This window comes from Diabrotica undecimpunctata, chromosome 5, assembly GCF_040954645.1.
Source record: "Diabrotica undecimpunctata isolate CICGRU chromosome 5, icDiaUnde3, whole genome shotgun sequence".
Taxonomy (NCBI): domain Eukaryota; kingdom Metazoa; phylum Arthropoda; class Insecta; order Coleoptera; family Chrysomelidae; genus Diabrotica; species Diabrotica undecimpunctata.
This window is the reverse complement of record NC_092807.1, coordinates 103250380-103274479: the sequence shown is the minus strand read 5'-3', so window position 1 is coordinate 103274479 and position 24100 is coordinate 103250380. Positions and strand designations below refer to the sequence as shown.

At 31.5% G+C, this 24100-nt stretch overlaps 1 protein-coding gene across 5 annotated transcripts in view; it reads left to right on the top strand.

The window, feature by feature from the left end:
* LOC140441595 (diuretic hormone receptor-like) overlaps positions 1 to 24100 on the top strand; it is an 890067-nt gene that overhangs the window by 728651 nt on the left and 137316 nt on the right. For all 5 annotated transcript variants that reach the window (XM_072532430.1, XM_072532429.1, XM_072532431.1 and 2 more), the window contains 2 exons: positions 1482 to 1562; positions 4350 to 4426. In XM_072532430.1, the coding sequence (XP_072388531.1) occupies positions 1482 to 1562; positions 4350 to 4426 (158 nt within the window). The remainder of the gene's footprint in view (positions 1 to 1481; positions 1563 to 4349; positions 4427 to 24100) is intronic.

The following is a 24100-nucleotide window of genomic DNA, read 5'->3' as shown; positions in this document are numbered from 1 at the left end:
AGGTCTCGTCGAGACGAATCTAAATATGTACTTCCGGTTGCGATCCGACACCGGAAGTGACCCGAAACGGGCATAAAACGTCAAGATAGAGCAAATCTGACACCGGATTCGCGATCAGCATGCAAAATTAACTGCTAAATGATAACATTGTAACAAAAAACATTGTTTTCGACGAAATATTTCGTGATATTTAATACACTTTTTACTTGCATTATTATTGATGAATGTTATGTATAATATACTAAAACGCTAAGCCCTTTTCTTGTCCACAACTTTACTCAAAAACCATATTAGATAATTAAAATATTTTTTCGGAATATTATTAGTATTACGTATGAGATTGTCAAGATATTCTTTTGGTACAAAAATTCACTTCCGGTTTTGAGATGACCGGAAGTTAAAATTTACTCCAAGTTTTAGACCCCACAATGTATATATGGATCGAAAGGTCTCGTCGAGACAAATCTAAATATGTACTTCCGGTTGCGATCCGACACCGGAAGTGACCCGAAACGCGCATAAAACGTCAAGATAGAGCATATCTGACCCCGGATTCGTGATCAGCATGCAAAATTAACTGCTAAATGATAACATTGTAACAAAAAACATTGTTTTCGACGAAATATTTCGTGATATTTAATACACGTTTTACTTGCATTATTATTGATGAATGTTATGTATATTCTTGCTTATATTGTTTGTATTGATCTCTTAATTTTTCTCCCAAAATTAAAATTTCATTTAAAAAACTCGATGTCGAGTTGGTCCGCCAGTTGGTATTAGTTTTATAAGGATATTTTTTATTTTTTTTTTGTTTTTTGGGCATAACAGGAGCTCGCATCTCTGTCCTTATTTGTTATATAATAATAATAATAATAATAACATGTTGTACGAGAATTCCAAAATCGCCTCGGTTATTGTCGAGAAGTGAATAATGGTGGTCAAGTTGAACATTTAATTTATTTGTAAAATTCAAGTTTCTCAGTTATGATTGCACAAATTCAAAAAACTTTATATTGCTGAACAGAGGCCTAAAATCCCTTTCTAACAAGGTGTCAAACGCCCCCTTTGTTATTTAATATTTTCGAGAGGGTGCTTATAATTCAAAGGGGTGCTGTAGGGGATATTATTTTCATACTATAAATTGTCAATTTAAGAATAAAAATCGATAGATTTAAAAAAAAATTAATTACAGGACTCTAACATATAATACGAAACACGTTGTATCCATAGTGGTCATGTATATAGTTCATGTGTAATTGTATAATTCAATAGGTGTGAGTAAACAATTCTCCTTTCCGCTCAAATCCACAAAATATCCTGCAAACACCATTAAACTTAAATACGTTTCACGCGGGTGCCAATTTCATTACTTTTATTTCGCATTGATGGAAAATAAAGTGCTGCTTTACTCTTAAGCTTTGGAAAATTTCAATTGGGACCAAGGATATAATTACTAATTAGTGTTGGTGTTTTTACAGGGCTCTACCTTTATATTCTCGTCGTGGAGACGCTCACCAGAGAGAATTTTAAATTAAGGGTGTACGTTTTCATCGGATGGGGTGAGTATTTTGTTTACTTACCTAAAGTTATTTAGAAGTCGGTTTGTATTTATATATTTTAATTTGTGGAGGTAGGACGCAGAGGGATATTAATAGCTGGAGGTCTTTGGGAATCCCTTAGTCAGTTCCTCGTATCTTATTTTAATGTATCAAGTATATTTTGTTTATGTATGAGTTTAAATAGAATAATAATACGGTTTAAGAATCATACATACAGTGTGATGCAATGTTCTATAGAACAAATTCATTATTTAAGAAACAGACGACATTTTAAAAGATCTTAAAACAACTTAATTTGAATTTTTGAATGGCCATCAATTACCATATATATGTTTTGGATGTTACCTCATTGGTGTTGGCGAAAGGACGTAATCGACGATTTTTTTAAATACAAACTGAAGTCAGGGGATACATCATTTGAGAGGTCTCCTAATCGTCTTTGCAACGATATATTGTTCAAATATTTTATTCTACGGGGTTAAACAAAATTATGTATCTAGGTAAGTAAAATAAAAAAATTACATGGAAGGACCGTCATAATAAAACAAAAATTTTTGTTTTTTGCTGGTTCCGAAAAAAAAAATTACATTGATTCGTAATAATGCTACATTTTAATCCGAAATTGATTATTTTAGTGTCAGTCAAGTATTTAAAATAATTTTTAACTAATAGACCTAAAATTATTACTGTTCAAATTTTTTGACGACATTAATAACAGAATTAACAACAATGAAAGTTACAGAAACATAACGAATCAAGATTTTAATATTGTTTTGTTAGATTGAGGACAGGAGTTAGTAAGTAATTATTTTTTTAATGTTAAATACCCCCATCGAGAACCGATTTTTCAAGCAACAATTGGCAAAATTGAAATGAAATTTCGAGAATCGGGCCATGTTATAGATCTTGACCCGACGCCAAGAAACTGGACGTTTTAAAAAAATCTCTATATCATTTCAAAGCAGGTCGCAGTAGATAATAATTTATGTCCAACAATCAACTATTTTTAGAGTTCTAAAAAAAGAGAATTGGCACGTACAAAAAACATCTAGTCCAGGAGCTGTTAGTAGATGACTTTGATAAAGCAATCGAATTCTACAAAACCATCATAAAATAATGTAACCAGAGATCAAAGTTTTACAGAACAGGTACTTTTTTTAGACGGTACATATCGATATTGGATAAGTGAAAATCCACATTGGATGGAAAAATGACACAATATTCCGAGAAGATGAATATTTGGGCCGGCGTTATAAATAATCACATTATATGGCCATATTTTTTTAGAACAACTTAACTACCCTTTCTTATCTGGAATTATCTGATGTCACAGCTTAATTAGTTATTTCCAAATATACATGATTTGTGGTTCCAACAGGATGGGGCTCCCCCACACTACGGTGTTCAGGTACGAAATTACTTTAATAACGTTTTCCCAGGTAGGTGGATATATAGAAGAGGATCTACGACTGGCCAACAAAGTCTTCAGATTTTACTCCGTTAGACTTTTTTTTTAGGGATATTTAAATAGCAAAGCGTATCAAAGTCAACCGCATCAGAACAGAAATTCTACAAATAACTCCTAAGTTATCGACAAAATTTACTACCCGTCTTTCTCATTGCATCATTTCAGAAAGTCGTCAATTTCAACATTTTTTTTAATTTGATTGTATTTTACTACACATTTATTGTATTAATTGTAACCCTGTAGAAATTATTATTTAAATAATTGCATGATAACAAAGGCAATTAGTAGTTATTTAAAATGAGGTGTGTCATGACTTCGATTTGTATTTAGAAAAATCATGATGAAGAAGAGGAGGAAAGACATAAATGATGAAGAATAAAAGTACATTAAACACAATATACATAAATATCAGATGATGTGTGGCCCAATTCAAAGAAACTTCCACAATAAAACGAGAAAAGAAACAGAAGCTAAATTTTGTAATGTAAGTGAAGTTTCTTCTTCTTGTAGTTCCTTCTCCTATCGGAGGTTGGCTATCATCACAGCCATTGGTACCTTATTGGCAGCTGCTCTAAAAAGATCTACTGAGCTGCAACTATACCACTCTCTTAGGATTCTCAGCCAGGAAATTCTTCGTCTTCCTATGGATCTTTTACCCTTGATTTTACCTTGCATTATGAGCCTTAATATCTCATATTTCGCACCTCTGGTAATGTGGCCTAAATATTTCAGCTTTCTTGTTTTAATGTGCTTTATGACCTCGCAATCCTTTTTTAGCCTTCTTAACACTTCTGCATTTGTAACTCGTTGAGTCCATGGTATTTTCAAAATCTCAAGTGAAGCTTGAGCGGTGCAAAAACAAATAAGCCAAATGACAGTCAGCAGAAATTAAATTTTTAAGCCAAACAGTAGGATATTCATTAAGAAACCGAATCAGAAATAAAGGTATAAGGGCCGAATTAAATTAATTTTCGATAAATATTGGAATACAATGAAACACGTTAAAAAAGAGAGAATATTAAAGAAAGAGTTAATTAATATAGACTGGTAAGACAGGTTGTAAAAAACCCTGCGAAAGAAACGGTTGCCTCAAAAAAGATGGAAAGACTGAGGATGGAACAGGCTTGAAGACTAATTCTAAAAGTGAAGAAGAAGAAGATAAAGCATATAGAGATCTGTTAGGAGATATTACAACTTTTGCTATCCATAAAGGCTAGTGTCCATTTACTTTGTTCCTTAATAATTTAATATTTTCTAAACAATATTGATGAAAGCTTTATTTATTAATTTAAAAGCAGTAAATTTACTTTATCTTTCAGGTTTTCCAATGGTGTTTGTGCTGATTTGGGCTGCCGTCAAATCTTTTGTACCTTTTGATCCAGACAACACGAATAACGTAAGTAAATATATTACTTAAATGTTTTTTAAAGTTTGTCGAGTCTATTTGAAAACTATTTTGAGTTAAAGGTGCTTCACTGGTTTTGGATAAAGTAAATATTTGTAATATATTTAATAATATAATATTCCAATATATATCTATGGACATTGCAATATTGCTACTAACGGGCCCAAAATTTACTGGAGCAGTAAATAAATATACAAAACGGTTATCACTTGAGAGACAACTGTCATAAGGACGCCATGTTTAAAGACTGCCAAATCGACATAAAATGAATAGATGCTCTGTAAGTGTTCCTAATGTTTCTCTTTGTATATTGGTCCTCCTTTTCTCTTCTCTGGTTATATTTTGCTACGTATCGCTATTGCTATATGCTATCGCTATATGCTATTGTTAGTTTTAATTCTGTTAAAATTCCAGCAATTTCAATACTCGATTGCAGACGGAAAGGACGGCCTCTTTGTGGCCTCAGATCAATACTCAAAGGCCCGAGGAGGAGCTCTTACCAGATCAGTACTCCGGCTCAAAGTTCCGGAACAGTTGTGCTTTAATTAATACTCAAAGACTTAGGGTTTGAGTTCTTACCAGATTAATACTTTTGCTCGAACTCGGTTCTCCAGCCAGCAAGCAATTTAATTAAACCCAGCCTGTGAGACATATCCACTCATTAGAATTACGTTCAGGTCTAACAATTCATTGGAGCGAGGTGTATTGATTCGAACTAAACAGGAATTACTTCAGTTCGTTCCAGTGCTTCAGATTATTCCTTTCCCTCCTATAGTACTCTGATGCGCCATAGGGGCACAAGTATCAGCCAAATGCTCTTCATATGGGGGTTTTGAGTAATAGAACTCCAACATGGTACCCTACCTGGCTTTCGCCAGTTTATTTTTAGTAATTTTTATAATTTTTTTCTTGGCCGAACCCGGTTTTTGGGTTTTTTATAATTTTTTTTTATAGAATGTGTTGTAACAGAAAATCATAATATATTATATACACTAATTATGATATGAATATTGTTTTATTTTCTTTATTGATTTTTGCTTTCTCTCTGGGATATTTATTTATTTTCTCTCTGGTATTTATTTCGTTTTTTATTCCACTATTTGTTGTTTAAGTCGTTTGTATTTTCTTAAACTTGGGTGGTCCATAAGTTCCGCGAATTTTGTACTGGACTTATTTTTCATTATCTCAGACAATTTGTTGTAACTCTCTAAATAAGAATCTTTCCGCATAGTAGTTCGGTACGTTGACTGCCAATCGTAGCTTGCTGTTGTGTGCCGCCACTTGTACTCTCTTGTTGGTGGTTTTACATATGTCCCCATGCAAGAGATACAAATGTTAGTATCGATAGAATTATACCATTTATTAACCTTATTTTCAATTTACTTTTTCTGCCTGAGTCCTTTTATTGACGCTTTTGCTATGTTTGCTTTTTATATTGGGGCGTCTACGTGTCTTTTGAATGTTAATCTTTTATCCATAGTGACTGCTAAGTATTTTCGCTTCGCTTTTCCACCCAATGTGCTTATTTTGCACCGTCAGTTGTTTCTATGTTTGTAAGTGTCCCCTTTTCAAGCGCTGGAAATCCTGCGGTGATATTGGAGGGATGATTTCGTTTAAGTCCTCGGGCTTTCTCTTTGTTCTTCGACTTCTTCTATGAAGTCAATGGCTTCGTCTGGGTGGTTTTTTAATATCTCTCCAGAGAAGTCCTCATTAGCACTGCTTCTTCTTTAATGGAGTGTATTATTCCGTTTTCTCCATGTATTGGAGGGATTGGTTTTCTATCCTTTCTGAGTAGTCTTTGAAGCTTGTTCTTTCATGTCTTCTGACCTCTCTATTTAGTTTGTTCGCCCTGTTTTTATCCACCTAGTCACCTGATTCTTTGTCCTTTCTTCTCGCTGTCTGCTTTGCACTATTGTTTTACGTATCAAGTTTTTTATTTCCTGTGGTATATCTTTAAATCTCCCCGTGTGTATCTCTACTTCGTCTTCTGTAGTGCTGTTGCTGAGTGTCTATTGAATGATATTTTTAAATTCTAGGACTATATCATCTAAACTGAGTTCTCTGTTGCGGTGGACCGCGTTTTATATCATTACCGGTGTTCCATCTCCAGCGTGCATCGATTGGATTGGTAGCTGTCGGTGAAAGTGCGTTCGTAAAGAGATATGGCAAGCCGGTGGCGAGCTCTGGCGGTACCATAGTTACAAAATACAAATTGAAAGGAAAAAGAAGAACAGGGTACTCCTTCAAACGACGAAAAAAAGTTTGAGGCCATAACAGACAACAAAATAAAAAATTTTGAAAGATACTAATAATCTAAAATATATGTCCCTGTATAAAAACATTATGGAGCTGCAGTAAAAAGATATCTCAGTAGATGTTTAAACAGCCAATTCTTAGTCTGAATACGAGGAACGATTTTAGCATCGACAAGAGTCCAAATAAAAGTACATTAAATTGAAAATGAGGAGAAATCATCGGAGCAGAGAAACTACTTTGAGTGTAGCCCTCTCGAAAATACCTTTTTAAGGGCTCCAGTAAGTGAAAAATCTAAAGGAAGAACTGGGAAAATGACGAGGGATATGTTTTGTGTTTGATATTGAGAAGCGTGTAGGGGTGATGGCATTTTTTGCGATTTTCAGACGGTTATATAAGCTTTTATGTTCTTTCGCACGTCGGTTTTTGTCGAAATTATTTTTTTCGAGTGTGAGAACTTTTTTCAACAACCTTTTAGATTGTTGAATCAAGTGATGTCGAATACATGAATTGATTTTGTTATATTTCCGATACTTGCCGTTAATGCGATGTGTTATAGTATATAATATAATATCAGTAACTGGATGAGCTTTACCAAAAAAATATCTGAAAGTATCGATATTCTTACTATTATACATTCAATGTTTAAACTATTTGTCTTTTGTGATCCCATGGCAAAGCCTACACGGTCTTTTAATAAGAAAACGTTTCCTTTTCTGTTTAGTCCAATCTTAAATATTTCTTTGCCAACAGACTTTTTTCAACACATCCATTTTTAGCTACATTGCTTCCACTTTCTATTATCCTCCCCCTTCGAACATAAAACATTTTCGTTTAACATTCACATTTCTATTGCTTCAGTTTGGTTCGTACTTGGTATTTTAAGCGTCCATATTCCTCCTCTATAAAACAGAAGTGGCTAAACACAGCACTTATTTTTTATCTCAGTTTAGTGCCTAAGCTAAGAAAATTATAACCCTCATAAATTTTAAATGTTGGACTGTACCAAATGCTTTTTTGAAATTAACAAAGCAGGTAAAATATATATATTTTCCCTAATTACGACACTTCTGCAACACGAGGTTTAGCGCGAATAATGCTTGTTTGATCCTGAGTGCATTTCTAAAACTAGAGCGTTTATTTAAGATTTTCTGTACTTTTATATGCTCATATTTGGTCTTACATGTAGTTTACTCTTAATATTAACATCAAATCCTTATTTTTATGTATGTTATTTTAAAACATAACCAATGTATCTTTGATCTTTAATTGATTAATAGTGGTATTCTATTCTATTGATTTTCTCTTTTAATATGGGTAGCCAGATCCTACTGCGTTCTGCCAATGAATTTGCGAAACAAATGAATTCATTTAACATAATAAGACCATACCTGAATCTTTCCACTGACTCATAGTTAATTTTCCCATGCATTGTTTACATATTTGAGATTTGTCTAATTCTCTATTTTTGATATAAAATAGATTTTCAATTATTTTAACGTCTAATGGTCTTGATGTTTTTAATACATAAAATGTTCACATTCACAAGGTATTGTATAAAAAAAAGTGTTCTTTATTTCTTGCTCATTGTTAATTTAAATTTTAGATAAAATAAATCTCAATGTGTTTGTTGTTTTAAACGTTGTTGAAATGTTAAATTTATTTCCTATCGTTCTTAAGTTTTTCCGATAATCCTTTTTGTATGGTATTATTGTACTTGTATCCTTATTTTTGATATTACTGGTTTGTGTTCACTTTCTGCTTCTGCTGAGTTTAAAGTTCGGATATCTAGAATCTGCTTTGGGTGGATTTTTCTATTAATGACTATAAAATCAATCATAGATTTGTGCCCCCTGGAGTTTTCAAATGAATATAGTATAATGAAATGAAATTCATGAAATTAGGAAATCAAAACATAAAAAAATTCTTACTCTAAAAAAACGGCAACACTTTATACACTTTTGCCACACTCTGAACTGTCAATAAAATTTGAAGTATTCACGTATCAGTTGCGTAAAATTGTTTAATCTATTTAATTTAAAATATTATTTTGTGGAATATTAGACTTACAGAGTTATTTCATAAAATTTATATTATCAATAATAACAAATGTTTTTGGTTATTTAATCAATATAATTCTAAAATATCCAATATAATGATGATTACATTTTTGTGATTATTACACCATGTTGACGCCTATGAAAGATCGAGCAGTTCCGTATGGGTTTCATATTATTAGCTGTGTTAGGAAAATTTAGACTCTAAGGTTGACGTTCTGGAAATTTTAAATATAAGTGACATCACTTTATATAAATTGTGACGTGCAAGCATTTTTATACGAAAAATTTAACTAGTTTCATAAGAATTTCAATTTAAAGATAGTTTATGTTAAATTTACATTGGCTAGGTTAGATATATATGTGTGTTTCATAATAGATATAATAAAGATAATTTAAAAAAGTACTTACAAACTAATTCTTTGAGAACCGCGATAAAAACCCTATATTATTAAAAAATACTCATTGCTCATCATTCACAAACAATACATCATAACAATATATATATATATATATATATATATATATATATATATATATATATATATATATATATATATATATATATGTTTTATACTACTACTAAAATTATATTTTGACTTGCTACAAACGTGTATTTTATATTGTGTAACGTAATGAATTATAATAAATCTAAATCTATTCTACTGTAGCAAACAAAATTTGAAATGACTTTATTAATAATTTGATTTCTAAATATCAATTTTTTGCAATATGTTTCATCTTTAAAAACAATAAAAATTGATAATTTTCCTCACATAATATTACGTGAAATAATTACTCCTAATTATTTAAATTATTTAATACCTATTGAGTTCTATTGACCCTCCCCCAGTCGTAATTCCATAATGAAATAATTTTATAATTCGAACGCATTTGCTATCTTCTTTACTCCGAATGCGTTCTCTGTTTATTTTTCGCATCGCTAGAGTTTAAACTGAAGGGCAGAGCTAACTTTGACAAACTGTTTCTTGAACATGTAATTAAGGTAAAAAAATACTAAAGAAACTATACTTGAAATTATTGAAAAAGAAAGAAATACGAAAGTAAAGAAAATAGTGTCTCAAGTAGCAAATAACTTTTTTTTGTCGATTAATATTGTAATATCAACTACGGAAAAATGAAGCGGTCTCGTTATAGAGTAACTATGTAAGATTGATACACGCTATAAATTATTTATGGACAATATATATTATTGTAACAATTTCCCAAACCCCTTATTTCTTTATAACAATCTCGTGCTATAGCTACATTTTCTTTCTATTTTGTACTATTCAGTACATAAGTACATTTAACTAATTAGAATAAAAAATTATAGATTCGCCCCAAATCTCTAAAATAGTTCTCAAATACCAAAATGATAAATCGTCAAAACGGAAATCGAAACGTCAAATTTTTGTAGTTAAAAATGTAATTAGCATTACAATAAATCGTGAATGCATGTGCATGCACATTCATGCGTGCAATCCTTCAGAAACGATGGGTTCCAATGGGTAACAATATAACTACCTCTGAATGTTGGGTACCAATGTAGAACAATAAAACTTACAACTTTCTTATGGGAGCCAATTTTTATTCTTCATTTAGCTCAGTCTCTCCAGTGTGAGAACGTCTTATCTTAGAAATAAATGCGAACAATAAGTTTGGCTGGGACAAATAAACCAAGATATTAACTAATCATATTAATTGTACATACAAAAAATATAAAATAAATTTTCATCAAAGCCAATCTTGTCTATAATAAGCTTTACAAATTTAAAATATAATACTTATGGCATCATTGGAAAACTTATTGTTGGCTTCAAAGATTGCAGACTGTAGTGGTTAGTTGCTAATGTTGGTTTCACAGGATAACTTGCTGAAAATGCCGAAATCGAGCCCGTTTTGAATCTGAACAGCTATTATTCTACAGTCTGTCCCAAACCCTTCTTTCAGTGCTTCACTAATTTTGACATAATATAGGATTTTAAGAATGTCGAGAATTATTCCATGTCATTTTAGTTAAATTTGACAGTTGCAGGATCCTAATTCCTCTTTTTCTAATTGAAAATAATTTAATAATTTTAATATTAGTCTCTGTTCTTTCTCGATATATCTCGGCACATTTAAAATATTTCTATGACAATAAATACAAAATTAAATTTTCACTGTAAAATGTCTGATAATACTAACCTGGAATGACAATTATTTTATCAGTTGACGTTGTGAAAGTACTGTTAAGATCGAGACCTTCTGCGTCAAATTATATTTATGCGCATCATCGATTGGATATCTATTTAGCGTATTCTAAACTCCAACCAATTATACACCCGTAAGTAGAATTAGCTTTACGATAAATAATTTTCTAAGTTCAATGTATAATAATCACAGACTCACGTTTTTTTCTGTCACTTCTAGCTTAATGTGTTAGAGAGAATTCGATCAACTATGACGCACTGAAAGAAGGGTTTGGGACGAACTATACGCCTATTAGGCCGTGCGTATCTGCAGTAGTTGTCATCCTATGTGTATGATGCACCACAAGGCTTTTATTAAGTTCCACCCTTATTGGGTACAGGAACAGGTAAATTAATTACGCCAAAAAACTAAAAAAATTAACCATGTGTTTAGCCACTGCATGTCTTTTAAAATATTTCCTTGCCATATGAAAATTAAAAATAATTAGAATATTAAATAGAAAATAGTACATTGGCAAGGATAAAATGGATATATTTATTAATAAATAAATTAGTTTAATTATAACAACGATACTAAAAGCATATTGGACGACCGATACTAATAAAGATACTAACGGAATTATAAGTTTAAAAGAAACGTGTGGAAGAGGTTATGTATGAATGTATAAAAAAATGGAAATTTGAATTTATTAAAAGACACTGGATATTGGTTAAATATTAGATATAACTTAACACAGAGGTGATTTAATAATATAAAATAAATTTTGAATCGAAGCACCATCTTAAATACGCAAAAGACAATATAAAAATTGATAATTCACCTCTATAGTTTATATGACAATGAAAGGTGACATGACAGCAGATTTGCCAACTGACAAATAACGTTTGTCGACTGAAGTGAGGCATAGAAACTTATATGTTCCATATCTGTAACATAGAACAGACTAAAGTCACATGCAGGAAATATAACTGACATAAATGAAGATTGGAGAAAAAAAAATTAGGATTAAATGGGATATTTAGTTAATTGAAGAAATTAATAAAATATTTGACGCCAACTATTTTACGAATAAAAATTATAAAATAAAAGATAAAATTATTAAATAAATAGAATCAAAAGAAATTGAAATAAAATAATTATTAAAAGGAAAATAATAAACATGTGATGTTTATAACGTTACAATGTATATAATATACAAGTACTTATATTTAATATTATAGCAAACAGTATTTATTATCTATCGTGGTTTAATTTATCAAGAAATCTAAAGATAATACAAAATAAAATAAATTGTCTCTCAATCCCATATAAACACAATATTTAATATGACATGCTACATGAAAACAGTTTCAGAACCTTTTCAAGAAATATGTTTTTACTTTGTTGTATGACAAATAGGAAAACGAAAATGACAATTCTTGTCGGACTAGCGCTACATACCTACCTGTTTTATTAGAGGACATTTATTTATTTGGATGAAAAATACACTACCGTGTCACGTGAAATCTTTGTCCTACATTTACCAATAAAACAAATGGTCTTGTTAACTTTAATCTCCTAATTTTAAATGCATGAAAAAATATGTTTGCTTAACTACGTTATGAACGTAGTGAATTTGCGGTTGGATCTTGTACTATATCTAATGTTGTACTATATCCATCGAGCAAAAAGACAAAAGAGGGAATCTAATCGTTATGAAAAGGAGACCAAAAAAGTGGCCTCTGATGGCGGACATATCCGGAAATGCGAATGCGCCAAATTTAAATTTCATGACACTTCACAATAATCATACAAAGGTGTAGGGGTTCTAATTTATCTATTTATTTGTTATATTACATAACACATAGTAGTATTACAATAATAATAATACATAATACACTTTTTTTAACACTAGAACATAATAAAGTTTTAATTAAATAGTAACAATAATAGTCTAAAATGTGAAACAATTGTTAAAAAACTTCAATAGAAAATACAAATAATCTTTCATGTGACAGTTGGGATAAACAATAACATCAGCAATAACATAACCCAACTAAGTTTGATTTTTTGAACAAGGACAGAGTCTCTCTTTCCTTGTTTAATGTGGCCTCTCAAGATGGCACTTCCTGTCTAACAATATTTTTGCCCCCACTACCTTTACATTCCCTCTTTTGTCTTTTTGCTCGATGACTACATCTAATGTAAAAACTGTTGTGCATTCTTTATAAATATGTCATTATTATTTGCATAAGGTTGTATAATTTTTAATAAACATTTTAACAGTTCACTACAAGAAGAATTCGTGGTACTACAAATAGGTCTAAGTGGTTTTATTTCGTTTTATGAATTTAAATAGTACTCCATAAAAATGAAACGTCTTGCTGTAACGAGGTGTAATTGATATTCTTTGATAATCTGTTAAAAAAAACAATTAAATTTGGTAGCTTGTTTTAATTTTGTTCTTATATTGAATTTTATATCCTTATGTGCTGGTAGAATAATTATGAAGTCATCATTTTTTTTTTAAATTCTTATAGCACTTTGTTCCTCTTGGCTTTTGTTTAATTTTATTAGACTTTTCCAAGGTGTTACTATATTTTATATGATATTCTCTTCATCTACAAGTTTAATTAACTCAGCCGGGATTTCATCGGGATCAACAACTTTTCCAATTTTTTAGTTGTTCCTCTATACGCCTTTAAGGTTTGTGTTTTTAGTTCTGAATTCTTTCTGAATATACAATCATCTATTATCTGCCTTGTTTCTTGTATATTGAACCCAGCTAAACATATTTATACATCGTTGTAACCACATACTACTATACAAGAAGCATTACTCCATTACCTGTTCTAATATTGTAATGAGAATATTTTGCCTACCATAGGGTAAGATTTTGGGGGTAGAAGATTGGGGAATAAAAACTATGGGGGTGGAGATAGGGTAAGCAAAATAAACGCTACTTGTGCGAACGGCACTCAGGTTTTGGTAGGAGAGCTGGGGTCGTGGATAAGTAAAAGACAAGGGGGTTGGATTGGGGCAACTACAAAAAAATTAAATAAAGGGGTACTTATACAAATCTCTTGGGACAAACAAAACGGAAAGAAACGGGAAACACCTCTAGTAATTTATATAGAGCGCCACTTTGAGGTGCATAATTGTAACCATCACAACAGCTAGTTGTAACTTTAGATATAATTATTTAACATAAAACATATCTTTTTCAAATAAAACTCAAAAAAAGGGTTAGTTAAAAAAAGAATAAACAAAATGTTAAGAAACAAAATTTATCATTTATTTTTGTCACCACAAACAGTTACAAAATACACAGTGAAAAAATAATACAATAGTCGCAAAATACAAAAATACAAAAAAGACTTGCATGTTTCATCTGTTTACAAATTCCAGGAGTTGGAAATACTATTATAAACTTACAAAATTTACCGCACAGAGATTAACCTTTTTTTAAAATAAAACAAACTAAAATCAAAAATAATAAAACGAGCTGTCGTGAATTAACATTAAATTAAAAAAATTGAACAAATAAATTGACAGCTAAAGTCAAACCCTAAAATTTTATAATTACTACAAATCTTTTTTGTTATGAAAGCAAATTCATATTATTAAAAAAATGTCTGTCTCTACTTTAAAATTTGAAAGTTACCTGGATTTCACAAAAATTACACTTGCGCTGTAAACTGGACTTCTTAAAAACTAAACAATGGCTGGGAATCTCTGACACACGAACAAAGAGGAAAATGGGTCACTAGAACACAAACCTTGGAAACTAAACTGGACTTGACTTCTTAAAAACAGGAAAAGGTACAACTGGATACAATGGCAACATTTCAAAACTCACTTAAAACTGCAACTGAACCATTAAACTGCTACTATGTTTTACATATTTTTCATAAAAAAAGACGAACAACGAGGAACATTTCAAATTTGACGTAAAATTTGGACATAACGCTGAAGACCACCGCTCTTCACCGCGGCTCCAACGAAAGTGACGAAATTATCTTAAAAAGTTGATCGCATAAGTTGAAATAAACAAAACACTTTGGGTTTAAGACACATAAGCAAGACACAACTGAAATTACGACGTAAATTCTTAATTTGAAAACGCAAGATCGGGCGATTTGAACAAAGAAATTTTGAAGAAATTTGCGCCTGTGACATAAACAAACAATAAAATGATTTATTATCGACGATGGCGACCTAAAAAGAACGAAAGATTATTTGGGTTTTAAATTGAAGGATACGAACTAAGAAACATTGAAAAAATTCTTCATTATTATAATGCATATATAAGGGGATTTCAATTAACACATATAAGAGGGGATTCCAATAAATTTCAAATGCTACAATATGTCTAATGTTCTTTGTACACTGATTTGTTTTAATTTTTTGTTAATTACTATCTATACTCCTATTTTTTCTCTCTGCACTTTTAAGAATCCACTGCACATATGGAGGTAGTTGCAGATAATTCCTGTAAGTACATTTTTTGTTCCTGCCGATACAATTTATTACTTCTTAATATAGGTTTTTACTTCGGAAATTGTAAAATGGAATACAATATTAGCTGAAATATACAGTGGTGTTAAAACGTCCTGCATCACCTAAGCGCCTTATAGTTTTTAAGGTTTAACACAAATATTTTGTATATTTCTAATTGTTTTTAAGTTTGTGCTTATACATTATCGGTATACTTATTAATGTTTTTTTAATTACTAGCTTAAAATTATACAAAAAAGATTAAAATAATCTGATTGAAGGGATTCTCCATAATCCGAGAAAATTATGAGGTGATTATTAAGTCGTTAAAGTACTCTTAAATTAAATCTTAATGACGAATTTGCCGCATATTTTGACTATATAAACACTGTAGTTACTCTAACACATTTATTCGCTCTTTGATTTTTGATAAAAAGTTCAAAATGTCATCCCAGACCAAACAAACTAAACTATCGGACGAAAAGCGTTTTGAAATTATTTTTCACTATAAAAATGACAAATCTATTCGCGAAATATCATCCGCAGTAAACTGTAATCAATCTACAGTAAGTAGAGTCATTAAGAAGTATGCTAAACAAGGAAAAATCTAGGACATACCGTGTAGTGGCCGACCAAAGAAAACTTCTGTTCGGGATGACGCTGCGTTAAGAAGAACAAGAAGCCTTAATTCCATTCAATTGACGAAGCTGTGCTCTGAATCTACAGGTGTAAGCGTGTGCACTTCCACTGTGAGAAAAGGACTGTTTAGTTTTAGACTTAAAGGATGTAATTCACGAAAGAAACCACTGCTTTCAGAAAAGCCAAGATTGCACCGTTTGAAATGGGCGAGGTAACATCGAATCTGGACAGCAGAGCAGTGGCAGAGTGTACTGTTTAGTGATAAATCCACTTTCAATATTAATAATCATGCTGGAAATGCCTACGTCAGAAGATTTCCTGGTGAAGAATTTTTTCCAAAATGTGTTCTTCCCACAATTAAACATCCAACCTCCGTTATGATATGGGGTTGCATGTCCGCTCGAGGAGTTGGTCGCCTACACGTTGTCTCTGGGATGATAAATGCTACCAAATACATTGAGGTACTACAGAATAAGATGCTGCGTAGTGGAAAAGACCTGTTTGGCGAAGAAAAATTTATTTTTCAGGATGATAATGCTCCTTGCCATAGAGCAAAATTGGTTAAAGCTTGGATGAAGAGTAATAAAATTGATAGGATGGACTGGCCAGCGCAATCCGCGCACCTCAATCCCATCGATAATTTGTGGCAAAGAATATCAAACATCATTTCCAAAAGCAAACCCACAAATAAAACGAAATTAATCGAATCTCTAATCCACGCTTGGCATCACTGTATTTCCATGGAGGAACTGCAAAAATTAATAAATTCCATGCCCAAAAGATGTGAACTGGTTTTAAAACCAAGAGCTGGCCAATTAAATATTAAAATTAGTTTAAATTACTTCAATGTGATGTACAATATCGTTTTGATGTAAATAGCCTAATTTTTGTAATATTGAATAAAAAATTTTCCGAACTACATTTTTTTTTATTAATCAAAATTTTTGCTGTGTTTCCATTTTATAATATTTTGTTTAAGTGCTTGTTTGATGTAGATAGTAAACGGTTAAACAATATTTAAGGTAAATGCCTTAAACTTCTATTTTCATGTATTTGGTAAGGTGATGCAGGACTTTTTAACACCACTGTATGAATATAACTAGTGATACTTCTCTGAATTCTTATTTTGCAAATTTTAAAAGAAATACAAAAAAAAAACTGAGATTACAATTTTTCACTGAAATTTTTTGCTTTAAATACTAACACGATTTGAAAAAATTAAACTTTGTTTCTTTTAAACTTTAGCTGGAAGTTAAAGCCCCATGATATTACGCTATTTTGTGAATTTTTGCTTTCTTCCAAAGATAAACAGATAATGTTGGACATATACAACATTTTTATCAAACATCAGTTTTGAAAACAATGGATTAAGGCAGCAAATGTCAACATCCTGGAATGGGACAGAAGAATTGTGTAGAATATCAGAATGCTATTGTGATATCCTTCTGGCAATAATTGATTTTTTATAATGTACTTGTTGCCCTAGCTCTAAATATACCATTTTCCTTTGCAAGTTTTATAATTTGCACGAATGGCAACCACCAAAAACCGTGCATAATATATCACAAACGGTCTAACATTCATTTCTTTAGATCCGAGCTGTGATTTATATTATTCTTCACCGAAAATAGTCACTTTTCATTTCATGTTTTATTAATATCGCTCGTTTTCGGAACACGGCATTTTTGCAAAAACCAAGTGGGAAAGAGAAACAAACGCTATACGGCGAATTCAGCAACTTACAATGGGATAACCTATGAGGCAGCTAGCCTGCGTTAATTAGCTGGTGTAATAACACGGGCTAGGTAATTAATTAAAACAATACACCTGTGAACTCAGCACAGCTGTTGCCCTGTCGAGTTTTTCATTCTCGTGTACATATACGTAAAATGTGGTAAAGTAAATTTTTAAAATAATTTTGTTTTTACAGTTTTTACATTACACATTATAGTGTAAAAATGTACTTTCTAATGATCACTGACCAGGAAGAAGAAGTGAAATACTAATTCATTCTTTTAAATAAAACATGTTTGCTGTAGATTCAGCAAAGATGTAAAACGACGAAAACTAAAATATATTGTCAGTTTGTAAAAAAAACGGAAAGAGTCACTTCCAAAATTTCTTTTATAAAATATGATATCATATTATGTATATGCTAATGAAATGATCTTAACTATGATCTAATCTATTAAAGAAAGTAAAAACACGTAAACCTAGTAATCAATCAGTCAAAACTGCCAAGATTGATATATCAAATGTTTGCTTTTCTATTACAGTTCGGTTGTTAGAGATTTAACCTCTAAAAACGAGTCTAACAAGCTGAATTTTACTGAGAATATCCTCAGGGCCTCAAAAAAGGCCTTAAAAAGTTGCGAAAGAAGTTTTCTACTCCTACCCCTGGGCTTTCACTAAAATCCTCCCTCGTAGGGAGGAAAAGTGAAATATCGATTTATCAACACAAATGTTTATTAGCACTTATAAGATGTTATGTAGAATGAATCGTTTTCTCAGAAACAAAGATTGGAACGACCGGCGATTTTGAAATATTTTTTATAACACTTGAATGCCTAAGCAGAGTACCTCAGGAACTCCAGTAATAAATTTTTTTTAATATATATTTAATGTAGACAAGTTGGCAGCGGTCCGTCTAGATATGCAGTGGAACAAAGGCTCTTCACTTATTTTTAGTTTATGCTGAAACCTGTCGCGTTGTTGGTTGTTTTTTACGAAGAAAAAAGTGCGCTGGTGTTCTATCAATACTCCACATTAGCATCTAGGTTTCAAATTTATAATATTTAATTATTAAGTTTTTGGCATGTTGTGTTAGAAATATCATCAAGTTTGACAAGGAAAAATCTTTAACGCAAGAGGAGTTGGAAAGCATTATTCAAAATTGAAATGATGAATCAGATTACTCGGAAATGGATTATCATGAAGCTGCAGAAAACAAAGATGGTGAGGATCTTTAAGACGTGAGTTCAGAATCAGGAGACAATGTAGAAATTCAAAGTAAAGGGGGCTCAAACCAGGAACCAGAAGGAGTTATTGAATGTGACATAGATGAGTCAGTCTCGAAATTAATTGCAAAATCCGGAATGCAATGGTTTTGTGCCTCCTTTCCTTCAACAAGAAGGTTATTGAAAAAAATCGTTGATGCTTGTAGGTATCACTCAGTATAGTAATAGTGCCAATACATTAATAGAAATATTTAATTTATTTATAACAACAGAAATAAAAGCCTACCAATCCAAAGCAATAAACTCTGCTTACAAAATGATTGTAACTATTTTATCGGTATCCCTATCAAAACATGTGCTATAAGATGTAAAAAAGAATCTACAAGAGAGGTGTGGTCTACTGACACATCTATACGTCGATCATTTTTCACTCCGGCCATGTCCGGGGACCGATTGAAAAAAATTTTATTTGGAAAAATTTAGGATAAGGTTATCTATCAGCAACTGTCAAAAGGCTTTCGAGCCATACGAATACTCTTTTGTATCCAATATGTATCCAATACCTCTTTTTTATGTATATGCCAGCAGTTATTTTAATTTTTTTTTACATGTTAAAGCTGTCATGGGGTTTTTCTAATTTTTCTATTTCTGCACATTTTTCTAAAAGCCATAATTGCTTCGCTTCTTTGATTTTTTTGTTTGATTGTTTTATTTACGTTTTGTTTTTGTATTGTTGTTCGTTTTTATTCTTGTATTTTCTTCGTTTTGATATCAATGACTTTATTTCTTGTGTTATCCATTGTTTACTTTTAGCTAATGTATCGCCTTCCAGGTGTTGTATGATGTTCCTTAGGATCTTCTCTAACTCTTTCCATTTTTCAGTAACTTAAAGCTGTCCTTGTCTTTCTACTTCCTGGACTTCTTTGTGTATTTGTTCTTTGATCTTGTGGCAAAGATCAACTTCTTTTAGTCTTCTTAGATTAATTCTAGGTTTCTTGGTGGCCGTTTCTATTTTCTTTAATTTGAATTTTATGTCTGCTAAAACAAAAATGTGGTCACTTGCTGCCCCAATGCTGCCAATATCTGCCCCTGAATAAGCTTTAATCGATACTATGGGGTTACTGAATGTTTGGTTTATAATGGTAGTCAATCTGGATTTTTACTATGTTCTCATCGTCATCTCTAGGGGCTTTCCAAGTGTATATTCTTTAGACGGGTAGTGGGAAAAAACACTGGAATATGGCATTGATAGTCATCACATATTTATAGACTAGAAAGCAGCCTACGACTCTGTAGGAGTACAGAGTCGATGTATATGCCCTCGGGCGACTTACAAACCCTCGGGACAGAGGCCCTCGGGTTTGTAATATCGTCGCCCTCTGGGCATAAACATCCATTTAATACCCTTGGTACATAAAAATAACTAATACACAGCTCAAAACTAGTATTTGGTTGCATAGCCACTTCCAAGTAATTTTCAGTTTAGACATTTCTTCGGTATATATTGCCATATTTGTAATTTATCTGCAGATACTTTTACGAGATTTTAATCTTGGTCCAGCAGAATTTTTGTCATGTTCTTTCTAACTTATCAATTATTCTACTTTTTTATAAGATTGTATTTATCGTTTTTTGTTTATAATTCTTATATTCTGTATTTCTGTACTCTATGTACTAATCTTATGTACTAATTAGCGTAATAAGTTTCTGTTTAAATTCGTATTTTGCATTATTATTGAATTTTCATCTTTACTTTTGCAGCTTCTCAAAAAGTTGCATATTAAACAAAAAAAATGTAATTTTGCATACGAGTTGCATTATTCATACGTGTCGGAAGTTTAAGTTAACCAAAATGTACGCTGTGGGGCTGTTTGAATATAAAATATGGACTGACCACAACGGCACCCATTTCGGAGAGGAAGGCTTGGTTCTAATCCCTGCTTCCTGTTAAGCGACTAAGAAATAACAACTAAAATATTTACATACAGGAATTTGTAACGTGTGAGTGTATAAAGAGCCGGAAAGAGCGTGTGTAGTAAATTTGTGTTTCTGTCACAATTTCGGGTGATCCTTAATAATGGCGCGCTTAAGGAAGGCTCTCACGTTCCCACGTAAATTTTTACAACTTTATGTAAAGTATCTGAATAAAGTTTATTTATGGGAATTTTTATCGAAAAATTTAATTTAACTATGAGCCTTAGGTATAAAGCCAAGTTTTATGTTTCATAGATAATAAAATAAAACAATAAAAGAATCAGACGAGTCATAATAAAAATTTAATAAGACAGACTGTTTTGGAGGCCTGTTGGATTTTCGTTTCACTATAACTATATACAGTTGATACATTATAAATCCCGATGTACTTTATGATCTACGTCAGAGATCTAAGTTGACCTTGTTGCCAAATTGCAAAAAAAAATTCTGATTTCAGTTTAAATCAAATATATCACATAATTATTGCAAAAGTGTATTATACAAATAAAACAAATTAATATTCAATGTAAATAACTAAAAAAAATTAGAAGTAAGAATTAAATTAAATTAATTAGAGAAGTAAATTAAATTAATAAAACAAGCATTAAGTCATAGTCTTACCTTATACACTTTTGTTATTACTACACTTTCAAATTTTAGTCAATCTTTTTTCTTCAGCTTTATTTAAGTTTTAGTTTTCTGATCGATACATTACAATTGTGCATATGGTGATTTTATATAATTTGTAAAACATGTATAAAAGTGTGCTGCTTAAAAGTTACATACTAGTACGTACTTTTCTTTCCAGATTTTAGTCGTTCTTATTCTTTTTGCATCTATCTTACATTTTCTGTATGACAACGAGGTATTTTGGAGGTGAATTGTTCCTAAAAATAAATATTGATAACGTGAACTAAACTATTAAACTTGAACTAAAAAATATGCTTGACTCAATTCCCTATGGTAGTCTGTTAAAGCCGACTTAGAGGAAAATATAGCCTCTGTACCCTCAATGAATCCATTTTTATTGCCAACATGAAGAATAATGTATCTTCAAAAAAAAATTTATTTCAACATTTTTATGTTTTTAATAGGATTAAATATATTATCGTTTTTCATCGGTTTTACAGATTTTCTTCTTTTATTCTTATCTTGCGACATAAAGATCCATTTTAAAAAATCCAAGTTTTAAGACTGTTCCATCAGTCCTTATCTTGGATAACCTTTTAACCATTTAAAACCAATGTCTTTCAGTACAATATTGAGTGACATACGACAACGACTGATTTTTTCCCTTAATTGAATGCATAAAGAGGTAAAAGTCACCGGTTCTTCTATAAAGAATTAAATTTGATTTCATAATAAACAAATCTATAGACAGGTGCCTCTTTTGTTATAATGTGGTAAATAGAGTACAAATACTTTTCGATTTCCTACTCGACTTCATCATTTCGGAAATAAATAGCTTCGTCTAACAGTATATTTCTTCTATCAGTTGATCAATTTTTCGGTACTTTTTGTTGTTTGACAGCAATATAATTTTACGTATAGTACTATACGTATTATGTTCGTTCCATTATTTATTTTAATTATTTTATCCGTTTGATGTAATCCTCTATATGGTAAAGTTACATCGAAGTAGAGCTCCCGTCATTTCGGAAGGCATCTAATTTGCATATTATCGCACTGGGCAGAGGTCAAAATTTGAAATTTCTACCTAAGTCACTCCTGAGCAGTAAATCATTTCAATACTCAGCAGTGCAGTTGAGAACAAGTTATGTGTGTTAAATATTAGATAATTTTATTTTCAAACAATCTTTCAAGTGGAGTTTCAATGCATTTAGTATTAATTTTTGATCATCATCATCATCAGTGCTGCTACAGCTCTAGTTGAGCCTTGACCTTCCCCAGTCTATTTCCCCAGTCGTTTCTGTTCATCGCCAACCGTTGCCAATTTGCCGCGCCGATTTTCCTTGCGTCCTCGTCCACACCGTCCCTCCATCTCAGTCGTGGTCTGCCTCTACTCCTATTTCCCACTGGGACCGATAATAGAGTTCGTCTGGGTGGGTAATTTTCATTTGCTCTTGACACATGTCCAGCCCATCTAAGCCTACCTATTTTTATGATATTAATTTTTGATATTCAAATTTAATGTTCCAACACTTTTTCCTTTTAGTTCTCAATGTTACTTATTTGTTAATCTTTTATACTCTGCTCTTGTACCTCATTTTGGCTACCTTCGTTTCTGTTTTGTATTGTGTGTGTCGAGAATACCATTTTTGACATATTTCTTTTTTCATTCCTTCGATATGTCCTAAATATCGTATTCTCTGTGCTCAATTTTTTCACATGCAAAAAAATGGGGTCATATTTTCGCTGTATTATTAACTATCCTTCTACCACAATTTTACAATCATTTCCTTAGTCCAACCCTTGATAACCCTTCTTATTCCAGTTCAATCTCCCCTCCCTCAGAAATACAAACAGTTTTAAAATAGCAAGAAGAAAGACTCGCTTTTGATTGTTGACTGTCGCTAGGGACAGTCGTTGGTTCTTTCGTCTGATGAGTCTCGCTAGGCAGGCATATTATCTCTCTAGCCTGTTACCTATCTCTTGGTACAGACTTACCGCGCTTTTTCTCCACTCTAATTATCTCTCTCGCTTATAGGTAAGCGAAAAATACCGCAAATACTATTTTAAATCGTGTACAGACGCATATATGCTATATCTGAAGAACTAAATATAACTAAAGAGCTAAATGAAGAACAACCGCGACTTTGTATAAACTTAATTTGCTATAATCTGTATAACCTTTTACCACATATCCTAATTTATTTGAACCAGCCCTATGTAATACAGTCCTCATTAACTGAAATTATATTCACAATTTCACATACCTATGTATATCCTTTTTGTACACTCTGCACTTTCGTTACAGTCGTTATGTTTAGCTATTATTACGTTTAATTCGTTATGTAGTTTACTACTTTTTGGTCTGTAGGTACTTCTATTACTATGTGATCATCTACAATTCCATGGTGTGTTTCCATTACTACTTCATTTTTATTTACAATAATTTTTTGTAAAATAATAACCACATTTACTGTAAAATA